At 30.9% G+C, this 26,519-nt stretch overlaps 2 protein-coding genes across 2 annotated transcripts; both read left to right on the forward strand.

Moving 5' to 3' along the window:
- Positions 1 to 15,620: 15,620 nt before the first annotated feature.
- Positions 15,621 to 22,551, forward strand: LOC115713450 (uncharacterized). The gene is made up of 6 exons (XM_030642120.2): positions 15,621 to 15,868; positions 16,078 to 16,169; positions 16,282 to 16,377; positions 16,981 to 17,084; positions 17,173 to 17,309; positions 22,143 to 22,551. The coding sequence occupies exons 2-6, from the start codon at positions 16,110 to 16,112 to the stop codon at positions 22,223 to 22,225; spliced, it is 480 nt and encodes a 159-aa protein (XP_030497980.1). The 5' UTR covers positions 15,621 to 15,868; positions 16,078 to 16,109; the 3' UTR covers positions 22,226 to 22,551.
- A 1,117-nt stretch (positions 22,552 to 23,668) lies between these two features.
- LOC115702381 (probable xyloglucan endotransglucosylase/hydrolase protein 10) lies at positions 23,669 to 25,760 on the forward strand. Its single transcript, XM_030629851.2, has 4 exons — positions 23,669 to 24,120; positions 24,199 to 24,299; positions 24,850 to 25,043; positions 25,128 to 25,760. The coding sequence occupies exons 1-4, from the start codon at positions 23,913 to 23,915 to the stop codon at positions 25,528 to 25,530; spliced, it is 906 nt and encodes a 301-aa protein (XP_030485711.2). The 5' UTR covers positions 23,669 to 23,912; the 3' UTR covers positions 25,531 to 25,760.
- The last annotated feature ends 759 nt before the right edge of the window (positions 25,761 to 26,519 follow it).

A 26,519-nucleotide genomic window follows, 5' to 3' on the forward strand; every position in this document is an offset into this window, starting at 1 on the left:
CTGGTGCCAGACCTAGACCCGAACCCTGGACTCCAAAATCAAATCTGAACTTGGACCCAGACTCCAGTCTCGAACCCAGACCCTGGACCCAGATCCGGCCCTTGAACCCATACTCAGACCTGCCCATGGACCCTGGTCCGAACTCGAACACAGACACGAATCTTGGACCCAACTTGAATAGAGAGATAGTGGTGAGAGAGAAAGTGACGTGTGAGAAAATGAGAACAAAAAAGGGATGATAGAGAATATAATGTGAGAAAATGATGAGAGAAAATATAATATGAGAAAATGATGAGAAAAACCAAGTGAGATAAAATAAAGAAAAAAATATTTTAAAAAACAATTATTTTTAACTAGAAATTAACATTATGATGTTATCAAAAATTTTATTTTTTGAAAATTGTTTTTTTTTAAAAACATGACCAAACGTGCTTAATTATTTTCAAGAAGTAAGTTTTTGCTTGTAAAAACAAAAAGTAATTTTTTTATAAAAAATTGTTTATGGTGTCGAACATACATATGGGGTGTTCATTGGATCACATCCAATGGATTTGGACCCATCCGATCTCATCCAATTGAATTGAGTCATCCGATCCGATCTGATCCAATGGATGTATTGGATTGGATCGGTTCCATCCATTGGATGCTTTAACTGGTTTTTTATTGGATTGGATTGGATCCATCCAATGGATCCAATGGATGAATCCAATCTATTTTAGCCACTATTTAGGCTGATTTCATTAAAAAGAAAAAAATGTATGAAAAAACATAATTTAAAACATAATAATCCAACATAGATAATAAAATAATATATAAAATATTAAATAAAATAATTAAATATATAAAATTATAAATATTAAATATGATTAGATGGACATTGGATGATATTGGATTGGATCGGTTCGGTTATCCATTGGATCGGATGTCTCATCCAACATCTGATCTGATCCAATTGAATTTTTAAAATTTGCATCCGATCCGATCCAATTATGATTGGATATCCGATTCTATTGAATCGGTTGGAATTGAATCGGTCGGTTGGGATTCGATCAGATGACTTTCTGCACACTCCTAGTGCATATTAATTTGTTATGAGTTTCTGGAGAAAAGAAAAAACTAATTTTTGGAACCTAAAAAGTAATGTGCCGTTGCTTTCACTTAAATTTTCATGATATAACATGAATGATGCAACTCATGTATCCATTCAAACTAAGTAACTCTATTCAATGAGTGATGTGTTTATAAATTGTTTGTGCATTCACATGGATGATATTATCATATACCATTCTAATTGGCAACATGTCCATATTATAAGGCATTGATAAGATTAATTAACCTTACAAATTTATTACCGATACTTCTGAGGATCAATGTGCCTTGATCAAGAACAAGACCAGATGTATGTACACCTAGTTTTATTTGTATAATACCAAGTTGCCAATTAAGTACCAACATATCCACATGGACTCTTTGTCATCATAATCCATCTAAATCCAATTATTTTCTCCAGCCAATATATTGTTCCATACAATAATACTCTCTTATTGAATTCAGCCTCGTCACTTTATGTGATTATTTTCCAATTCTAAATATAAAACACTTTACCCCACAATGTATCTGACTCATTTTTTTTATATATAAAAAACACTCAACTTAATTTCAATACCTAACAACCTCTTTGATTTTTGGTACATCCTCTTTGCCGCCATATTTTTCTTGTTACAACATGAGGTTTCTATAAGTGGGATTGCCATCAATTCATTACATTTTCAACTTATTATAACTTATTTCAACATGGTCTTTTCTTCTTTTCTTTTTTTCTCCCAAATAAAAATAAAATTTTTACACTAAAAATACAAAATACATATTTTATTACTAAAATACTACCACACGGCTAAGCCTACATTTTTACTCTTCAACTTTATTTTATTACAATTTTACCACTTACACACACATTTCATACATGCATCACTACATGTCAATAGACTATAACCTCTATCAATCAATCATCCATCATTTTCTTCTTTTTTTCTCTTCTTTTTCCTTTTATTTTCTATTTATTTTTAGTTTTTTTTTTTTTTTAAAAAAAATATCAACCTTCATAACTGAACTCTTTCTTCTCCATGATCCCAACTCCATTTTTCCTCTTCTTTTTGTTCTTCAAATTTTTTTTCAACTCCCATTAACCAAATCCCATAACCATTTTCTATCCTTTTATTTTTCTCTTAATCCATATATAAATATAGTTGTAACTCGTTCTTCATCAACTCCTTCCCCTGTTCAAAAGAAAAGCGTTAAAATGGGATTGAAATCTTTAGCTAATAGAACAATGGTAAACGACATGTTGTTGAGGAGGATGACTCTGATTTTGCTCCTCCATTGTCTAAACGTAAGCGACCTCCTCCAAAGAAGAAATCGAAGGTGGCTGCCCAGGAAAAAAATCAGATGTTTCTTAAAAAAATAATCAAGTTGGTGGTGGTCTTCGCTCTCAGGTTTTTTTTTGGTTTCTTTTTGGTTTCCCCCTTTTTTGAAATTTTTTCGTATTTGACATTAGTGTGTTTTGTGTTTATCGATTTTACTATTTAGGTTTTTTCTTTTAACATTTCTTTTTGTTTTGTTTGGTTTTTTAGGGCTTCTATTTTTTTAGTTTAATTTATATGTTCTTTTATGGATTTTTCATTTTCGTTTGTTTAGTCTTAATTTCTGTTTCATTTTGTTGTTTTTTTTTCTATTTTTATTTTTCCAGATGTTTTATTGTTTTTCATTTCAATTTCTTCATTTGATTATTTCTCATTTTGTAATAGTTTTTTCATTGTTTTTTAATAGTGTAAACACCTTCTGTATGTATTTTTTTGAATATATTTTTATAATATATTTTTTGTCCATTTTTATATAATGGGTAACAATTAGATTTACCATGGATGTTGATGTTCAAAGAGTTTTTCCTGTATTTTAGTTTGTATACAGTTGTTTTGTAGTTTTATTATAGTTTTGCTACTTGCATATGTTATTTCATTTTAAAACTAATATGCAACTATTTTGCACAAAACTTACTATGTATAACTACTATTTCTTAGTCCCCGTCAAATTAAATTCCTGCATAATATATAAACTAACATAAAACGATAATGCAACTATAAGGCAACCAAAATAAAAAAAATAAACAGACTTATACGTAACTGGTTGTATCTTAATTCGAATTTACTCTTCTTATTGTGTTTCTAAAAAAAATATATATATATTGGAAACCAGTAATCAATCAAAATACAACTGTATATAACGTAGATGTATTATTCATGAGGTTGTTTTAAAATTTTTCACATCATACATTGTTTTGGATTTGGTGGGAGCTCCAAATCTGTTTGTTACAGATCTACATTTTATGAATATAGATTTCGATATTAGGGGGAGTTATTTTGATCGAATAAAATAGAAAATAAATGTGTAATTTCAGTTTCTTCACAGTTTTTTAAATTTTTTTTCATCATTTTCTGTTTAGATCATTGCAGGTCTTCTTTTCCAGTTGATTTCGCCAGAATTAATAGTTGTATTTTTATCGTTTTGGTTTCATTTTGGTTGTTTTGCGGTTTTGAAACGGTCGCGGTATTTTTACCTTCATGGTTCGCTCTGTACAACTGAAGGCTTAGTGCATGTGGTATTTTTGTAAATATTTGTATGTGGACTGTATAAATGTTTAATGGGCCGGCCCAAAGTATTTTTGTAATTTTTTTTTCTTTTTTTTATTTTTTTTATTTTTTTTGTTTTTTTCCCAATAAAAATTTGGATTTGTTTTAGATTTTTTTTATGTTAGAATATTTATGTGAACTAACATAATTAAGTATTTATATATATAATGATTAGTATATAATTAGTATTGCATGGTATTATCATCAAGTCATAATAAAATAGACATAATGTACTAACATGTTCGGGACCGATAAACACGCTTAAAAACATTTTTATTTAACCCATTGTGCCAAAATAACTAATTCTCTTAAATTGGGGCTCTAGGCCCAATTAGCCCATAATCTCTCATAATTCTCTTAAATTGGGCCTTTAAGCCCAATTAGCCCATAATCTCTCATAATTGGGCCTTTAGGCCCAATTAACCCATAATCTCTCATAATCTCTCAATTAGCCCAATTAGCCCCATAATCTCTCATATAAGAGTTTGTCTTTTATTTACGGTGATGTGTGATGGGTGTGGACAATGGTATGCGAGAGAATGAAAGAGTAGTGTTCATTACACCCAAACTTTCTTGCTTTGCTTCATGTGTGTAGATCAAAGAGGTTTATGAAATCAACAATGGTTCATAGCTCTTACAACTTCAATACCAAATATTAAATAAGGTATGTTTACTAATTGTAAAGTTAATGCTTTAAAATTAAATATTTGATCTTGCATGAGATGAGCATGAGTTTGTATTGATTATTATTGATAATTGCATGCTCGTTGTGTAGTAATTTTTAACAATTAGTATCTAAAGTCATCTCATTTGATTTTAGAGCTTACATTTGGGTTCAATCTTTTTTTTTTTTCCAAATCTAAATTTTTTGACACATAATTTTTTTGATTTGTGTTTAATGCTAAAAAAATCAGATGAGATGATGAGTATTGAGTTTATCAATGATTGAGACTATATTTTATGTTTCTTCTTGTAAAAAATTCAGTGAATAACAAACTTTTCAAGCTTTATTAATAGTGGTAAATGGGTCAAATATTTTTCAGGTTTTATATTTTTTTTTATCGAAAATAGGTATGGGAAATTGAAAGATTATGAAAATTGGACCGAAACCCCCAAACGACGTCAAAAACGGTGTACCGAAGGCTGAAATCTAACTGGGTCGGTGATTGAGTTCAAAATAAATAGGTCAAACCAGGTCAGCATGGCCCATCAAGAGGTTTAAGACGATCAAAAAAATACTTGTCGTTTTTGTATGGTTTCAGCCCCTATATGTCCTTTTTTCAGTATTGTTAATCGTTTTTGGGTTGATTGATAAACTGCATGTCGTTTTTGACTTAGCTGATAAACTAAATGTCATTTTTTTTGGAAACTATATATCATTTCATGGATATACTACGTCTTTTCTAGACAAATTACATGTCGTTTTCCCATAAACTACATGTTGTTTTCCCATAAGCTACATGTCATTTATTACAAACTACATGTAGTTTTAATAGTTCTTTCCCAAGAAAAAAAAAAAAAAAAATTGGGCGCGTGGGGGTGCATGAAGAGTCAGACCAAATTTTTTACCATTTTGATTTATATTTTGGGTTTGGTCAATTTAAATTGTTAATTGACACATAATCACATAGTTAATTTGAACTAAATGGTTTTTTTTTTTTTTTTCACAATTTTATTTTTGTTTATTTCACTGGATGAAAACATAATTTTTTTCATGCCATAACATTATTTGATAGATGATTGATTTTTTTTTTTTATATAATGTAATAATATTAGTGAATAATTAATTGTATGTTTATGTACTCACCTATTATCTATTGTGAGTTTAAACATGTCAATTTTGTTAATTGTAAATACATGAGAATTGTGATAAATTTATTGTCGATTAATTTAATAGGCTATTTTTCATTTAATTATCATTTTATAATTTTATTATATATGTGCCCTTGATGATATTTGGGAGTTTTTTGTGAATTTTATTATTGTTATTATTATGAATTCTTTCGGAATATATACTGTTAAAAATGTGTAATAAAATAATAATCATGGTTTGCGCATTTATATTATATATAAAAAAAATTATTGTCAATATTTAATTGATTTTTCAATAATAGAATTTGCTAGAAATAAAAGAATGTATAATTAGCCTTATTAGATAATTATGAGATTAAAATTCTTCGTTGAATGTGTTATGCTTGTTGGTTTTATGATCCATATTAGAGTTATAAAAGCAGATTGAAGCAGAATTTTGATAAAACAATTTTTATCTAATATGAACCATAAGTCCAAGTGTGTCAACATAATGAATATAGATTAAATCTAATCTACTGAAAGAAATTCAATTACCTCTTGATGCTTATTAGGGTATCCTTGATTCTTTTCGTATATCAATTGAACATCCAATCCAAGAACTTGATTGAAAAATCTACATCTTGATCTTTTAAGCCAACCTCAACACTCAAGAATATAGTGGACTATTAGATTTTAAATATGATCAAATTTAGGTATTACAGTGTGTAATCAACTCATGAGACACTATAATGAGATTAAGGATTAATCTCACATACACTTGAAAGTGGCTGAGACTAGAGAAGAGAGAGATGGCGTGAGGAGAGAGAGAGAGAGGAGTGAGAAAATATCAATCATGTTTTCTCTCCTTTCAGTTTATTTTTTGTTATTTATGGGTGCTTAATTATGATACTATATATCCCTATAATTATGATACTATGTATTTCTATATATAGTGCTATATATAAACTATTTTAATCCTTTATTTTAAATAAAAGATAAATATCTAGTTTGATTAAATTCTGAATTCAAATTCAAATATAAATATCTAGTAACTGAATATCAAAATATCAGTAGATCTTTTATTTAAATAATTATCTTTCTTAATTAAATTATTATCCAATAATATATTTAATACATTTAATTAATAATTGAAAAATAATTAATTGAATTTAATTAATATTATTTTAACTTTTTTTATAATATTCAAAAAAAAAATATTATTTTAACTTAATAAAATAATTCAATTAAATTAATTATGGACATTTATATGTCACCCTACACGTGTAGAATATCCTTATTCGTGTGGGCCATATTTTAAGGTCCAAAATTAATTTCTCAACTTTGCCACAAATAAGATTTATTATTTATTCTGCCAATAAATAATAATTAATTAATTCTCATTAAGTTCTTATTTTACAAGGATGAAAATAAATATTATTTTTTCTAAAATAATATATTTCTCTCTTAAATTTCTATCTTCAATATTATTAAATAATAATATTATATTTAACTAATTAATATAGTTTTATAATATAAAACTAAATAGTTAAATACTATTAATTATACAATTTATAATTGTCATAATTAATGAAAACAATAATTTTTTTAAAATTACTATTTTGCCTTTGAGAATTTATTTCTATGAGAAATAAATTCTCACTCGAAATTCATTCGTCAAATAAATCTTTCCATAGACAGTGTTGTATAGAGGTAACTTGGGGACCATGGACCTATATTTCAAAGCTCCAATAAACCCAAGATTACCATCAATCTCATAAACAAACTAATATAGTTTATTAAGTCCATTAATACTCCACTATAAATATGGAATTACACTCTTTGACAATATAGAATCATATTTACAGAATTCTTACTTGTAGTCCATTAATATAATCAATATAAGTAGCCCGCCCTCCAATTATTAGTTCATAATTAGAGTTGGTAAAAATACTATTTTACCCTTCTAATTATCTCTTGATTTTTTATGTACCATTAATTCAATGTAAATAGTTAATCTATAACTTATTATAGATTTAGATTCAACTGTTAGCACTCGTTGAATTGAAACTATAAGGGAAGTCATATTCGATTCGTTAGGGAAGCTTGGAGTCCACTATTGTATAACATATTCCCAACCACTCATGTTCTTAAGTTCCCAAAATAGAAATTGTAAGAATCATCTTCTCTGAGAAATTTTAACGAGTGAATCAAAGAACATAATGAACACAAACAGGAGTTCATGTATACTCAGGATTCAGGTTGATCTACTAATGAGCATCATTGTGATATGGTAAACGACAAATTTGATGAAAGATGTTTATTACATATCGGTTCATTCATTTATAATCTAATTATACACAGTGCCTTTACTATATGTCCATCTACATATGTGATCCGAATCAAAATTACATACACTAGAAGTATAGTGTATAGTAAATCGTACTTAACAATTCCATATTAAAGATTCTCAATACTTTAATACATTGCCGACTTATTTTATTCATATCGTATAATCTTAATTCTCTTGTACATCCTTACAAGATTATACCTTCTCCATACAAATAAGAAATTTTTTGATATTTAATAATTATACTCTTATAATTAATATATCATTTATTTTATAATTGTATTTCATATATTAATTACTATTTTTATGGCATAAATCCCAACATGCAATCTCTCATTTGCATTAAAAGTAAGTGTAGCTCATTCTATAACTCTTATAGACGATGTATCTGTTGGGTTTTATGCCCTAAATAAAACTCATTTCAATATAATCAGATTTACTTATTAATATAGATAAGAAATAACATTTAATGTTGCATGGTTCACATGATTTATTTCATGATTATATGTACACAATGTATGAATTCATCTGAAACCCTTTTCACATACTTGATCATGTTTATTGTGTCGTCAACACATTGGAAAGTAAACATGACTATGTGAATAAAATTTCCTAGATTTATTAGACACATAGTTTTACTGATATGATAATCTACAACAGAGTTTACTTGCATTTGGAGAAATGCTATGTTCTTTCCAGAGCATTGGTTAAAGTAAAGCTCAGGTTGGATGCATGGAGTATGCATCGGAAGGGACCGATATTGAACTTTGACTTAGATTTATTAAACTTACCGTAATATCTATTCAAGTCAATATCGCCTAGTTGATCCTAGATCAAATGATCTTAATCCTGTTATGATTAGGCTCAATCTCGAAAGGCTATTCGTGTTCTTTGATTTGTTAGTTAAGCCTACTTTTGGGTCAGGGTGATACGTACATTTTGGGAACACGGTAGTGCAATTGAGTGGGAGCGCTAACATAAACATGGAATCTATAGCTTCTATCTGGAAAATAGTAAGTAAAGGATGATCTCCTTCGAGCTTGACCAAACGAAAATAAATGGTGGAGATCTCATTTCACATAAGCTGAAATATCATTTATACGGGGTTAAGTGTTTTAAGGATAAAATACATTGTAGGGTGTAACGGTAATGTAATCCCTTTACAGTGTAGATCATTCATATAGAGGATCATTGATCAAATTAGGATTATAACAATGGATAACTAATGATGTGTCTATATGGTGGAACATATAGAGCATTCTATATACTGAGAGTGCAATTCTAAGTTCTATGCGTGGATTCAACGAAGAATTAATAAGTCAGTGAATTTAGGTTATAAATTCTTGATCTGCTTATTGGAAGCTCGGTTATATAGACCCATGGTCCCCCCACTAGTTGAGATAATATTGCTTGTAAGACTCATATAATTGGTTTTGATTAATCAATTATAATTCTCAAATTAGACTATGTCTATTTGTGAATTTTTCACTAAGTAAGGGCAAAATTGTAAAGAAAGAGTTTTAGGGGCATATTTGTTAATTATGATACTTTGTATGGTTCAATTAATAAATATGATAAATGACAATATTGTTAATAATTATTTATAGTTATTAAATAGTTAGAATTGGCATTTAAATGGTTGAATTAGAAAATTAGCGTTTTTGAGAAAATCAGATGCAGAATTGAGAAAACTGCAAAATCCAAGTAAGGCCCATTACACTACATGGCCGGCCACTTGGAATGATTTTTCAAACTGATATTTTTATTATTTTAATGCCAAATAATTCAAACCTAACCCTAGTGGAATGCTATAAATAGATAGTGAAGGCTTCAGGAAATTTACACTAAATTTTCTACTTTTTCCTTCAGAGAAAAACCTGAGTCTTCTCTCTATATACCTAGCCGCCACCTTCTTCTCTTTCTTCCCTTTTCAATTTCGAAATTTCTTAGTGTTAGAGTAGTGCCCACACACAGCAAGTGATACCTCAATCATAGTGAGGAAGATCGTGAAGAAAGACTTTCAGCAAGAAGGAGTTTCAGCACTAAAGAATCAGAGAAAGAGATCCAAGTTCAGATATTGATAATGCTCTGCTACAGAAAGGAATCAAGGGCTCGATATATCTTAACGGAAGGAGTAATTATATTCTACTGCACCCAATGTAAGGTTTACTAAACTTTATATGTGTTTATTTCATCGTTTTAGAAAGTTCATATTTAGGGTGTTAATCAACATACTTGTGAGTAGATCTAAGATCCTGGTAAAATAATTTCCAACAGTATCTCACTCGACTGTTCAGACTGAGTCATATGAACGAGACCTCCACATAATATAGCACTAGATCCCAGAGACCACCACATTATTATTAAATAAATATACAAAATCAAATTCTCGTATATTTAGTTTATCCATCCTTTTATTTCCTCTAGGTTGACTTTGTTTGATTAATCACTTAATATTCTCAATGTTAAATGTAGGTATTTATTCAAAATTTTAGTTTTGAAATTGATTAATCTAGAACCGTCTATTAGTCACATCTATTTAATTCTATTAATTATGATAATTAATGAATTCAATAAATCCTATGGCTAATCAAGTTGGATGTTTAGAATGATATTTTTTATTTCACATCCTTATTAGTCTTTGATCACTTGTCTTTTTGGTTAAGATTATATAATTAATAATAATATTTATTTTTTGTTTCGTAAACGATACTATAATATATATTCTTCAAATTAATTATCTCTCATAATTTTAAATTCCAATAAACTTTTTAAAAATAGATTCACCTCTTGAATGGTCTTTTAAATACACTCTCAGTATGTTTAATACTCTCGCTCAATTAGACAGTTTCTTATGAATAGTCTTTTAAATATGCTTCAAGTATACTTAATACTCCTACTCAATTAGACAATTACTTATTTGTCCATTGTCGATGATCATTTTTATTAAGACTATTCTTAATTCATGATCTGAAATTTATTACTTGTTTAATCTCATTGTACAAGTATTCATAAATTTCAACAATTAAACAATTATGATATTCAAAACTTGTATCTCATACTTTGAACATCTATTTTAAATTGTTTATCCAATACTTTAATAACATCCCCTATTTTCATATTGTATTATTAGTAATTATTAATGATAGATATGTTAGACTTTTTATTTGGGCTTACATTAAGTTTTATTGGTTTTATTAAAACTTGGGTTGATTGGATAGTTCTTTGCTGTGTTAGCCCATGTTGTTGGTGATCAATTGTTAATGGGCTTAGCATCTGTGTGTAAAGTCTAGGTGAAGCAGAAGTGTGGGCTTTTCTAGTTGACTGAAGCCTTTGATGAGCGGTGCCCGGCCAACTAGGGTTTTGTAGCTAAGTCCCCTCCCTAACTCTATAAATACATATTGTCTCATCACAATTGTATACCTTTTGATAATCAGATAAATAAACTGCTTCTGATTTAGAGATTCAGGGAGGAAGACTTAGTTGATAGTATTGCACTATCAAAGTGGAGTAACTGCTGTGGATCAAACATAGATAATTGCTATGGATCAATCAGGTACACATACCTAATTATTATATCTTATTATTGTGTTCTATGTTACATACAAATAGATCCTGGGTTAATTGTTAATTTATCTAACAAGATATCTATCACTATATTATCCAAAAATTTCTGATATCTAATAATTACTAATTTATTATATTATTTGAATTCAATCTCATTGTTATTCAAATCTAAATATAATAATTAAATGTCCATCTTATGAAGTCAATGACCATATCATCATTCTCTTTATGGATATTTAACTGAACTATCTCATATACCATTTTATTGATTACTCTAATCAATACAATTTTAATAAAGTTAAAATTTCTTAATTATAAAAATTCAACGTTCAAAATCATCTTAGTGTATTGAATAATTTAATGAGACTATTAATGCATGATTATTGAATAATCATATTTCGACTCCAAAGTTCGAAATTAGAAAGAATTAACTTTTTCACTAAGGCTGTGATATTCCATATATCAAAATATTTACTAATTTAAACTAGTTAGATTTTCAAACCTTTCCTTGGTATATCTTGTATTTTCATAAATCTCATTCATTGAAATCTTTATAGTTCCATTAGAAATCATGATTTAGAAGCACTAATTGTTGTTATGAAGAACAATCTAGTTTTCTCAAAATCATCTTGTATTTTAATGAGTAGTATACTCCCACTAAAATACTTTATTACTGCTGAATTTAATTGATGGTCATGATTATTAAAATTTAATTTTGACTCTTTAAAATTATCCTCATTTTAATTGTCATCTTTATTGAGATTCAATTGTATGAATTCTTTCTATCAATTATTCTCAATGTAGTCCAACCACTTTCATTAAAACTCTTTTCATGTGTTTAAATCATATCTTAAATTGATTTAAATAGTTAGTTACAATCTATTACAATTAATAAACTCAACTATTGAATGTGAGTTCATTTCAATTAGACTATCTAATTAAATGAATATGCTTCTACTAATGATTCCTTAATGAATCATTAATTATACATGATTGGAATGGAATTCCATATCCATGTATATGTTATAATAGTAATTTAAACTTTTCGATTAAATCTCATTTAATTTTTAAATTTAAACCATATTTTAACTCATCTTAAATTTAAATATAGAAACATTTATAAGTCCCTAAAGAATATAGTTACTTATTTATTATAAATAATTAAAATATTTAAACTTTATTTTAGAATTATACTATGAGCATTGAATTCTTTAGTTAACTTTGCAAACATAAGTTTGAATATTAAATAAACTTTATTGAAAAAATATCAAGTGTTCAAAATAAAATTATTTAATTAAAACAAACTTTAAATATATAACTAAAATTTAGAACAATAAGCTAAATAAATTGTCTTCAAAAATTTAAACTAAAGTTGACTTCTTCATTGCTCTTCTAAAATTTTCTTCCATCACGAACTTTGTAGAAGTCTCACTTCTTTGAATCATCTTCGTCTTTTGTTCACAAATCTAGAAGCAAGAGAGAAAATAATGTCAGTGATATAGAACAATTCAATCCACCATTATTTAATAAGACAGAAAGAAAAGTAAATTATATTTACATTTCTCTCCAGCTTCGCAACTCTATCAAAATATCCATCTTGTTAGGATGAGCATTTCTCTCATAGGCCAATTGGTCATGAGCGGCAGTGTAAATGCTATGTATTGCCTTCCAGATGTCACATACATAAACTAAACAGTCATATCAATCTCTTATCTTTTCATTAAATGAAGCCAACATGAAATACCCCTAGCATAATCATTATCATCATGCCATCGGTTAAAAGTTCTCCTAACTGCATAACTAGAATGTTTACGCATTTTTTTCGAGAGAGTTTCAACAAAGACAAGGTGAAATAGATTTTCTCTTTGCAAGAGAAGCTCTATTTAGATGCTCCATTTGCATTGGAAGTTGCCATAAAGTTCAGTTACATTGTAATAGGGATAGTCATTCACAAAATATTATTGTTCCATTTTATATCGTTATTAGACTGAAATAAAAGATAAATAATGCGAGAAATAAGCAATAGGATATAAATACAATATAAGTACCATAAATAAGAAAAAATAAATATCAAGTTTGGAATCTAAATATGATGCATGAACACACTTAAAAAAATACATAAAATAATTTAGAAATTCCACGATAAAATTATGCAAAGGTTAAAGTTCCACCTTAGGGTCGGTCAAATTAATATCGAATAATCTACAAGACTTGTTCTTGTATTTATTAATTACAACTAAAATAACTCTTATTTTCATTACAAAATAAAGTACCGTTTATTTGGTCAAGTTATATCCTCTAGTGTCAAAGGCAGGGACATGACTTTGTGAGTGTAACCCATTATTTTGGATTCTATGACCTAACTTAGTAGCACCGCTTAAGGGTCAGTATCACACTAAAATATATCACTTTGTCCTATCCATAAAGGAAGCCAACCTTAATAATGTATGGTTCAACACCTTCCTTAGGGGGATGAAAACAAAGCCGTCTCGAGGCCTTTCCCATACTCTTGGTGTTGGACTAATAATGGACCGTGTGTTTCATAACAGATGAAATCCCTCTCCCACTCACTATTTTAAAATGTGTTTATCTTTATTAAAATTATTTTTTAAAAAAATTAATTTTAATCTTTAACCAAGTTGTACTACATAAATTACACTATACATGAGAAAATTATAAGAGTTTACCTTTTTATGGCTTAAATAAATAATGTTAAGGGGTTATGGAGTTTTTTTTTTGTGTTTTTTTTTTTTTTTTAATTTATATGGGCTTTTTTATGCTATGTTCTTATAAAAAAAGATGGAAATCCCATATTTGTAAACAATAATAAGCTTTGCCAGAAAAGTTGCCGGTTGCTGACGTCGGAAAAATCACCAGAATAGTTAGTGTCACTGGAAAAGTTACCAGAAAAGTCACCGAAAAAGCCACTGTCGTCAGAAAAGTCAACGTCACCAGAATCCCAACATCGACGAAAAAGTCATTGTCGCCGGAAAAGTCACCGTTGCCGGAAAAAGTCACTGAAAAAGTCACCAGAGGTAGATGTCTCAACTATAAACAAAAATAGAACCGGTTCTATAATATAATGAATGAAAATAAATAACACAAAATAACTCAAATCGGTTATAATTGAAATAAAACCGGTTCTGTAACATAGTGAATAAAAAATAAATAAAATAAAATAAATCAAACTAATTATAATTAAATTAGAACCGATTCTATAACAATGTTATAATGAATAAAAATAAATAACACGAAATAACTCAAACCAATTATAACTAAAATAGAACCGGTTATATAACATAATGAATGAGTGTTTTTGAGGTAGATATGGTATGTGTGTAACTATTTTGTGGGTGGAAGCATGTTGAATGAATATTTTTGTTTGAACTATTTTATTTAACTGGTTTTTGTGTGTCAGTTTTTTATCATAGTTGCTTTACGGAACCTATTTTTTTATCTTAAATTTTTAACTAGTTGAGAAATATTACATTTGAGTTATTGTGCGTTATTATTTATGTTTATTTATTTTGTTATGGAATTGATTCTTTTCAAATTTATGCCTCAATATTTTTTGAAATTGATCTCCATTTTTTTTAAAAATTATAATCTATTTTATGAGGTATTATGTGTTATGAGGTTTTTTATTGTAGAATTAGTTTTGTTTTTAATTTATGTTTTAGTATTTTAGGAATTGATTTCTCCTCTATTTTTTTAATTGTAATCGGTTTGAATTTTTGTGTGTTACTTGTTTGTATTCATTATGTTATATATCCGGTTTTATTTTAGTTATAACCGGTTTTGAATTATTTCGTGTTATTGGTTTTTATTCATTATAACACTATTGTAGAACTGGTTCTATATTAATTATAATTGGTTTAAGTTATTTTATGTTATTTATTTTTATTTATTATGTTACATAACCGGTTATATTTCAATTATAACCGATTTGAGTTATTAGTTTTTATTCATAGAACCGATTATATTTTTAGTTATATTTGAGACATCTACTTCTGGTGACTTTAGTAACTTTTTCAGTGACAGTGATTTTTTCGGTGACTGTAATTATTCGAGTAACTTTTTCGGCGACACTAACTTTTCCAGCGCCGACGACTTTTCCGGTGCCGACGACTTTTCCAGCAAAACTTATTGTTGTTTTACAAATATAGAATTTCTATTTTTTTTTAAAAAATATAGCATAAAAAAACCTATATAAATGTAAAACAAAATAAAAAATCCCATATGAAAATTCCCCATTGAATGATGACATTGAACTGGGCCTTAAATTGGATGAGCCAGCCCGGCCAGGCCTAACAAATCGAAGACAAATACCCTAATCTTTAGAATTACTTCAGTAGCCCAAGTCTCTCACCCCGCCCTCTCACAGCCTCGCCGGTCACTACCGTTCATCACCCTCCGACACGGTCACTCTCTTCATCACAACCGCCGCCGCCACTATATCCTTGTAGTATACTGTTTGGTACGTTCCAGTGGCATAGTTCTATGATTTACGAAATCTTCCACCTGAGCCGTTTTATGCTGATTTCAACTCATTGTTATGTGATTTATGTGAAAATCCGTACACGTTTTCGCGTTTCAGAATGATATTCTAGGTTGAATTATGAGAGTGTAAATGTCTGTAATTGGTTAATGTAAGCATTTCATTTGCGTTTGTGTTGGATATTGTAGATACATTCGACCTACATTTCGGGTGTCAAAATATGGGTTGGAAAGCAGCTGAAAAGCTTATTAGACATTGGAGGATCCTCAGAGGTGATAATGTATGTGCAGTGAGTCCATGGGATTTTCTAATTGAAAATCGTTAGTTGGCTTTTTGAACTTCTTGTAACATAGTTAAAAGGGTTTGATATTCCTTGTGGCGGTCTTTCTCAGGTGATGGTAATCAGGGGTAAAGATAAAGGAGAGACTGGTGTTGTTAAGCGTGTTGTTCGTTCTCAAAATCGTGTAATTGTCGAAGGCAAGAATCTGGTGAGAGTAATGGGTGGTTATTTACGTCTGATTGATGTAATTAGATGGGGTATTGCTTGTTCTTATAGTTTTCTTTCGTCGGTCAGCATTTTTTTTTTAATAAAGGGTTATTTTTTAACCAGAAAATAGTTCGATTACGGTTTGAAATAATCTTTGAGTTAATACAGGCCAATTCTTAGTGTACTTGTGTTGGATATACCTGGCATTGTTTTTCTTTGGCTGTTCATTGGATTTTAAATGAATGGCCTGGAAGATAAGTTTGTTGGATTTCTACTTTTCAATCCCCAATTAATCGTCAATTATTTATCAATCCTCAAAATAAATGTGTAGCTAACGGAAGAAGTTTGATTGTTTATTTGTGTTTCATGTATTCATTAATATTTGAAACTTTAAAGTGAGCCACCATTCATTTTATATTTGACATAACCGTGAAATTCTTTATAATATGATGTAGGAATTTATGAAATAATGCAAACCAATCACATTCCTTGGTTGAAGATGATGCTGCATAGTATGAAATGTTAATTGTTAGTACTTAACGCTTGTTTGTGTGCACAAGACTACAGTATTTGATTATGTTATGAACTTGTTTCTTGTCTGCAGGTTAAGAAGCATATCAAGCAAGGTCAGGGTCATGAAGGTGGGATCTTTACGGTTGAAGCTCCTCTTCATGTTTCAAATGTTCAAGTTATTGATCCAGTCACAGGGTATGTGACTGCCTTCAATTCTGGTTGAAGAATCCTTCAGTTTTCACTCTCCCATGTTTGTAAGTGGACATTAGTGATTTCTTTGCAGGAAGCCTTGTAAAGTTGGGATTAAGTATCTTGAAGATGGAACCAAAGTAAGAGTATCCAGAGGCCTGGGTGCATCAGGATCCATTATTCCTCGACCTGAGATATTGAAAATAAGGACTACGCCAAGGCCTACAGTTGGTACTTACTCAAATCTTTAACACTCTTTGTAGCAATTTGGGAATGATACTTCTAATCTGATATTATTGATGAAAAATGTAGCCTTTATATAGGCTGATTACATAGTAGAATTAGGCAACAATCAAGGAAATTAGGAAAAAATACAACCTAAACTAAGCTGTCAAAAACACCCTAAATATAACTGTACAAAGCTATTTACATAGATATTTCTACACTCCCCCTCAAGCTGAGTTGTATATGTTATACAAACCCAGCTTGGATTTAAATTCTTCAAAACTTGTTCTTGGTAGGGCCTTTGTTAGAATGTCAGCGATTTGTTTCTTTGTAGGGATGTAGTTAAGTTCAATGATCTTTGAATTCACCTTTTCCGAAATGAAGTGTCTGTCTATCTCAACATGTTTAGTTCTGTCGTGGTGAACTGGATTTTTAGCAATGCTAATTGCAGCTTGACTATCACTATACATTTTAAAGGACTCGGGAGATTCAAACCTTAATTCATTCATAAGCCTTTTGATCCACATCCCTTCACAAATACCTAAGGCCAAAGCCCGATATTCTGACTCTGCGCTACTCCTTGAGACTACAGACTGCTTTTTGCTGCGCCAGGTAACTAAATTACCCCATACATAAGTGCAATAACCCTTTGGTTGATCGTCCGTCGATCGGCTCTCCAGCCCAACTAGAGTCTGTGTAAACTTCCAAGTCTCGATTGTTGTATTTTCTGAAGTGCAAACCTAGACCTGGTGTCATTTTCAGATACCTTAGAATACGATACACCGCTTCCAAATGTTCCTCACAAGGATTGTGCATATGTTGACTAACAACACTGACAGGAAAGGCGATATCTGGTCTAGTATGAGAGAGATAGATTAGTTTTCCTACTAATCTCTGATAGCTCCCCCTCTCTACTGGAGTTGAATCCTCTCTTCGATTAGCTTTCAAGTTTGGATCCATGGGAGTGTCAACCGGCTTGCTCCCAATCATTCCAGTTTCCTTTAGAAGATCTAGGATATACTTTCGTTGAGATATAACAATTCCTTCTTTCGATCGAGCTACTTCCATACCAAGAAAGTATTTGAGGGTTCCTAGATCTTTGATTTCAAAAGCTGAGGCAAGAAGTCTTTTGAGATCTGAAATTTCTTCTGTGTCATCTCCAGTTAAGATTATGTCATCCACATATACAATGAGAATTGCTAGCTTTCTAGTTGGAGAGAACTTGAAAAATAGAGTATGATCAGCCTGGCTTTGAGTATATCCATGTTTGACAACTAACTTTGCAAATTTGTCAAACCATGCCCGAGGTGACTGTTTCAAGCCATAAAGGGATTTGAGAAGTTTGCACACTACTCGACCACTGTAGTGTTTCTTTATCCCTGGTGGAATTTCCATATAGACTTCTTCTTTGAGATCCCCATTCAAAAAAGCATTTTTTACATCCAGCTGATATAAAGGCCAATCACAATTTACAGCTAGTGATAACAAGATTCTTACTGTATTAAGTTTGGCGACGGGAGCAAAGGTCTCCTGATAGTCAACACCATATGATTGAGTGAATCCCTTGGCGACAAGTCGAGCCTTGAATCTGTTGATACTCCCATCTGAATTATACTTGATGGTGAAAATCCACTTACAACCAACTGTCCGCTTTCCTTGAGGTAACTCAGTGACAACCCAAGTACCATTCTTCTCAAGGGCATTCATTTCTTCATCGACTGCACTCTTCCATTTAGGATCTTTCAAGGCCTCATAAATGTCTGTGGGAATCTGAATAAGATCAAGAGAAGATACAAAAGCTCGATACATAGGTGTTAGTTTCCCATAAGCAACATACTTTTGAATGGGGTGATTGGTACAAGTTCTGACACCCTTTCGATGAGCAATAGGAAGGTCGAGATCATCAATAGTAGGAGAAACTAACTCATGAGTCACAAAATCCTTACCTTCATGATTTTCAAGGTTGAGAGGGCTATGATGAGTGTTTGAACAGCTCTTGTCTTGCATGTTGGCCTCTATATTCCCAACTTTCCTCCTGCTATAAACACGAAGTTCTTTGTTACCTATTGCTTGAGTTTGAAGTGGTGGTGAGTTTGAAAGAGTGTTTGGATTTTCTGAAGAGGAAAGTGATGTTGGATTGAGTGTAGAGAATGACGGGTTTGATGTGTTTTCTGGAGATGAGTTGGATGTGTTTTCTGGAGACGGATTGGATGTGTTTTCTGGATTGATATCCAATTGGACAGGGAAAAGAGGCAAGGAAGGCAAAGGTTGAGCACTTTGATGTTCGTGCGCCATAACATTAGATTGAGGAAAAACAGCTTGATGATTCTGAAGGATTTCCCAAAACTGATATTCATGTGAATGCTCTCCCTGAATACCAGATTTGGGAAAGAAAGGTTGATGTTCAAAGAATGTGACATCCATAGTGTTATAAACCCTTTTTGAAATTGGAGAGTAACATTTGTACCCTTTTTGAGTGTTGGAATACCCGATGAAGATGCACTTGTGAGATTTTGGATCAAGTTTTGTTCTGTTGTGATCATAAACATGAACAAAGGCTGTACATCCGAAGACTTTGAATGGAAGATCTGAAGAAAAAGCTGAGATATGAGGGAATGTAGCAAGTAACAAATTTCTTGGGGCTTTGAATTGTAATACACGGCTAGGCATACGATTGATGAGGTAGGTGGATGTGAGTAAGGCTTCCCCCCAAAACTGTTTGGGAACATTATTTGAAAACATGATAGATCTAGAAACTTCAAGAAGATGCCTATTTTTTCTTTCAGCCACTCCATTTTGTTGCGGAGCATCAACACATGAGCTAATGTGAACAATTCCTTGATCTAACAAGTATGGACCAAGTATGGAGTTGAAATATTCCTTTCCATTATCAATTTTCAAGATTTGAATCTTTTGATTAAATTGATTTTGAATCATGGAATGAAATTTTTGAAAAATAGAAACAGTTTCAGATTTTTCTTTCATAAGGAAGGTCCATGTTGTCCTAGTATGGTCATCAATAAATGATACAAACCATCTAGATCCATTAATATTTGTTACTCGCGATGGTCCCCAAATATCACTATGTATCATTGAAAAAGGTCGGGAAGGTTTGTAAGGAAGACTAGGGTAAGAGTTTCGAGTATGTTTAGCAAGTTGGCAGACTTCACAATAAAAGAATTTTGGTCTTTTGTGGACAAATAACTGAGGGAACAATTTTTCAAGATAACCAAAATTTGGATGTCCAAGCCGAAAATGCCACAACATGACAAGATTTTCATTCGAAACAGACACAGAATTGAAAACTGAATCTAAATTAGAGTAGTTACCACAACTTGGTGTATGAACTTGTTTACTTTTAGAAGAAGCCTTGAGAATATAGAGCCCATCATGCATTTCAGCACTGCCAATCACTTTTTCCGAGCCATCAACCTGAAATTTACAAAGATTTGGATAGAATTTAGTTACACAATGTAGATCTCGAGTAAGTTTACTTATCGAAAGAAGATTGCAATTCAGTTTAGGGACAAATAGAACAGATGAAAGGAGAAGGTCATCTGATAATGTTACGTAACCGGTCCCCTATCACCGGTGTGAGAGAGCCATCAGCAATTCTAACTGTTTGGGAATGAGCACATGGTTTGAAGGTGTTGAAGAGTTGGAAATCACCCGTCATGTGGTCGGAGGCCCCTGAATCAACTATCCAATTACCTTTGTTGGAGGCAGCAGTAAACGTGTGAGATGTAGAACCTTGATGACACACTATACTAGCATTTTCCTTGATTAAGGGAGATTTTGGCTGTTGTATAGACTGTCGAAGAGGATTCATTGAAATGAAGCAAAAAGAAAATGAATCTAGAGAAAAACTTAGCCAAAGAAATAATCTGTTGTAGCGAAGAACCGCAGATGAAGAGTCACAGCCGAAATAGGGAGTGCCAGGGAGGAAGACGTCGAAGAAACGAAGGTCGGAGATGTCTCACGCGCCTGCACGCGCGTGGCGCGTGGGTGATGACGTCGGAGGATGGCGGCGCGTGTGGCTCACGCGCCACTGTTATGGACCCCGAACTTTGGGGTTTTGCGTCGGTCTTTGTGGTCAGCTTTTTGGATAGGAGGTGAGATTAGAAGAGGACCGTGTGCAGTTTCTAAGATTGTGCCTCAAAGAACTAAACCCTAATTTTTTTTTTTAAAAAAAAAAAAGGCAGAAAAAAAAACGATTTTTTTTTTTTACTACAAATGCTCTGATACCATGTAGCAATTTGGGAATGATACTTCTAATCTGATATTATTGATGAAAAATGTAGCCTTTATATAGGCTGATTACATAGTAGAATTAGGCAACAATCAAGGAAATTAGGAAAAAATACAACCTAAACTAAGCTGTCAAAAACACCCTAAATATAACTGTACAAAGCTATTTACATAGATATTTCTACACTCTTCTTTTTCTTTTTCCCTGTCTGCATGATGTTTTCTGAGGCATAGGGGCATGTTTCACTTAATGCAATAGCTAAGATGTTGCATACTAAGATTATGATAAACACCATCTTATTTGCCCAAGGAATAGAATTAGGGCTGATGTTTAACACTGCAATTTAGCTTTAACTCGGAGTAAGTTAGCCAAAGTACTTGTCCCAATCTTTGTATACATACAAATATATAATAAGTATTGAACTATTGTATCCTGTAATCAAGAGCTGAGTTAAAGGTCTCTGCTTGGCTCCCTGTGATCTTGTAGTTATTTATCATTCCAGTTGACATTGCCAGTTAGTAATTCTATGATTGTTTCTGAGACACCAATTCATATCCTGCTTTTGACAATTTCTTTAACTTGTTTTTCAGCTGGTCCCAAGGATACCCCAATGGATGTTGTGATGGAGAAGACTTATGATGCAAAAACAGGACGAGGCATGCCTGATCTTTGAAAGAATTACATTCTTATATAGTTTTGTCATTGAATGGAACCAGGGTGAAGATGTTGCAGAAAAGTGGCCATCTCAAATCTCAGTTGTCGCCAAGTTACAATTTCAGTTCTTCTAAATTTGTACTCTGCTTCTTTATGCCTATTATTTAGTGTTAATGTTCCAGACAAGTGAATAATCAGATTGCCAATTTGTTCTCTGACCTTTTATGGTTCGATACGCTACTTTCACTTGCATATGTGCCTTTACTACGCAGTGTGTTCAGTATATTATTTATTTATTCGACCATATGTCATCAGAAAAGATAGCAGAGTGTAGCTTTGTTTGCATTTTTATGTGTCTTGTTCTATGGACCTGGGTTACATTTTTAGGTCGATATTTCTAAATAGTAAATTCTCCATAAATTAATAGATTTAATACTAATAAATTAAATTATTTTACCAGTTATTTATTTGTTTTATTATGCTTCACTGAGTTATCAATATTAAATATATATTATAAGGTTTCCATTTTGTAGAAGCAATAAACTCTTATTTGTTCAATTGACAACACTTTTTATTACCAAGAATAATGTATGTAAACAGTACTATATTATTTACAAGTGAATATGCATATTTTTCATTTTAACACAAATTAGCTAATATATGTTAGGTAGCAAAGGATGTATAGTTGAATATATGTTTTGTTAAAAGCAAATGGAACTATCAGGAAGTCCAATATATTACAAAAGACACTTCCTTTCAACAATATACTTCATGTACACAGCAAGTTATGGGCTAATTTTCGATTAGTTACTTAGCTTTATTTATAACATGCTCTGGGCTTTTTATTACTATTTATAGCCACCACCAATGGTAATATTGATATTTAATCAGGCTTATTTTCCACATTTTTTTTTAATATTAAAATGTTACTTTTAGACTTTTAGACTTTTAGCTAGCAATGCTACTATGAAATTAAGCATACCAAAATTTGTTTTTAAAGATACCAAGGCGCATATCCTTATGATTACAATGAATGAAACATAACTCTGTCTAACAAGAAGATTTACACAACATTATGTGGTGAGTCGTAGCTTAGTGTACCTAAGAAAAATAAATAATTAATGTGATCATTTTCCTTTTAAAAGAGGGAAGGAATAAACTTGAACAGACTCCATAAACAAAGAGCATATGAGTGAACAAACTTATTGATCAACGGCTAAGTTATTTTGAAAAGAAAAGCATAATATGATCATGTATACATATATATGATAATATATATTATAGGAAAGGAAAGCAACCTACTAAGTCCTTCACTTTCTTCATCTTACTGACAGATAGAAAGACTCTTAATCAAAAAGCCTATGTGTGTTCTCAAAGCTTGGTATATTTTACATGTATCTCTATATCAATGAATATCATTGAAAAAAAAAAACAAGATTAAAATATTTAGACCAATTATTTGAACTAAACTACCATCATTACTAGTGAGTAGTATAGTATAACATACATAATCTAAAAGAAACTATGTAGGAAATGCTAATTAATTTTACTTCAACCTAAAGATATTCCTCCTTAATCAAAACCTTTACTTCAACATCACATTTTCTCTTTGTTGAGAGAATGTTTTGCTCACATTTTCATTATCCTTTGCCATACAATACCTATTTATACATCTCATGCCATTGACAAAGTAAGAGTTGTACACCATGAATAATAATAATGACCAATATTACAAGATTTTTACCATCTTTATCAGCCTTCTTTGCATGAGATTTACTCAAATATTAATTGCAGAAGCTTCTGTCGTTTCTACTGGAGATTTCAATAAGGATTTCTTCGTAACATGGTCTCCTAACCATGTAAATACCTCAGCTGATGGCCACCAAAGAAGCTTGAAACTTGACCAAGAATCCGGTATGAAAAAAAAAACCTAAAGAAATTGATTTTCTGTCTTAAAACATTCTCATTTTTTTTGTGCATATAAATAAATAGGAGCTGGTTTTGCCTCAAATCAAATGTTTTTGTTTGGACAAGTTGACATGCAAATAAAGCTCGTACCAGGCCATTCAGCTGGCACAGTTGTGGCCTATTATGTAAGATTTAAACTCCTTTTATTTCCTTCACTTTTTACCACTTACTTTACACAAGAATTCTTTTTTTCATATTCTGTCTAGAGAACTATTTTACAAAATAAAGCTACATATATAAAAAAAATTATTTTTTCAAAAAGGCATTAATAAGAAAACAAAATTATTGTTCCAATTGGCATTGAAAGGAATAGTCCATTGATCTTACATAGTATTATTTCCATACATTAGTACGTTTGGGCAAGGTCAAATTGAAAAATTTGTAAGTGTACACGTCGGAAAATTTGTGAATTTTAAAACAGATCAAAAGCCCTACTACTAGAAACTGGCACAAGACCGAGAAAGTTTTTAAGTTTGGCTCGTCTTTTTAGACCCGCAATACTTTGGGCTCTCAAACCAATTCACAATAAAAAAGTAGCTCATTCATATCGAATGATAATTTATTTCCAAGCATAACTCTAATAATTATTTGATCAATTACTCATTCATATGTATATATATATATCCTAGGACTTATTAATGATGTACTAATAAATAAATGTGCAACACAATGCAGTTGACATCTGATCAACCAAATCGTGATGAGATAGACTATGAGTTCCTTGGAAATGTGGATGGTAAACCATATATTCTTCAGACAAATATTTTTGCAGATGGCTATGACAACCGCGAAGAAAGGATTAATCTCTGGTTTGATCCCACCAAAGATTTCCATACCTATTCTATTTTATGGAACCTTCACCAAATTGTGTAAGTCTTTGTTTCTTTCTCGTTTTTAATTTCAAACATAACCGTCCCATCTATATGATTAGAATGATATGATAATTTTGATAGGTTCATGGTTGATTGGGTCCCCATAAGAGTGTACAGAAACCATGCAGAGAAGGGTGTAGGGTTTCCAAGGTGGCAGCCAATGGGGATCAAAGTCAGCCTATGGAACGGTGACAGCTGGGCCACTCGAGGTGGGAAGGAGAAAATTGATTGGTCAAAAGGTCCATTCTTGGCTTCGTTTAGGAATCATAAGATAGATGCGTGTGTATGGAATGGGAATGCAAGGTTTTGTAGAGCAGAAAGTTCTACTAATTGGTGGCACAAAGACAAGTTCAGCTCACTAACATCCACACAAAGAAAGCTTTTCAAATGGGTTAGGAAGTATCACATGATTTATGATTATTGCCAAGATAATCAACGGTTCCAAAATGATCTTCCCAAGGAATGCTCTCTACCAAAGTACTAACTAATCAAAAAGTAGTTTAATTTGTGAGATTGTTTTATTATTATTATATGATATAAAACGGAATCATAGAGGTCATTAATTAGATCAAAGTAATTGTCCCTTGGAAGTAAAGTAAGCCTTTAATTCTCTTCAGTACACCAAAATGTCTCCTTTCCTTTTTGCTTTTTATTATTGTCGTTTTAATGAAGAATGGTAGTAAAATGAATTATATGATCTAATTATCATTTGTATTTTAATGCTACGATATGATGAATTGAACGTGTATACTACAATATATGTACATGAGCATGAATAATTCATTTATCTACATTCAAATTGGTATTGTTTAGATAATTGTGGGATTTTACCTTTGTATCGGAGTGGGGTGCTTTTGATTGGTCTTAGAATTGTGCACTTTATTTCTGCCTAACTTTTTGGGCTTGACTCATTATTGGTTGATTGTTATTTATCTTTGAAAAATTATAAAAAATAAGGATATTTACAATATAAATATCATAAGTTTTCGGTTTTATATACTTAAATACCACATATTTTTTTCGGCAAATTAAACATTTTAAGTTATATTTCTATTACTTCTGTCACTATTTTTCTGTTAAATCCTGTCAAACATAAAGTATATGCGACATAAATACCTGATGTTTTAAATTTCATATATTTATATACTATATATATTTTCTGGCAGATTAAAAATCTAAAGTTACATTTATGTTACTTTCATCACCATAAGTCCGTTAAATCCTATTAAAATATATTAAGGTGAAATATTTGAACGCATTAGTTGCCACTATAAAAAATAGCTACTTTTAGTGACAATTTTTTAGTCACAACATAAATTTTTTGTGACTAAATGTGACTTTTAGTCACAACAAAATGCTATTTGTGACTAAAACATATCATTTAGTTACAAGTTGTCACTAGTTTAGTTTTAGTCACAACAAATATTTTGACTAAAAACACATTTAGTCTTTAGTCACAACAAATTGTAATTT

Source organism: Cannabis sativa, unplaced genomic scaffold, assembly GCF_029168945.1.
Source record: "Cannabis sativa cultivar Pink pepper isolate KNU-18-1 unplaced genomic scaffold, ASM2916894v1 Contig3, whole genome shotgun sequence".
NCBI classification, from domain to species: Eukaryota; Viridiplantae; Streptophyta; class Magnoliopsida; order Rosales; family Cannabaceae; genus Cannabis; species Cannabis sativa.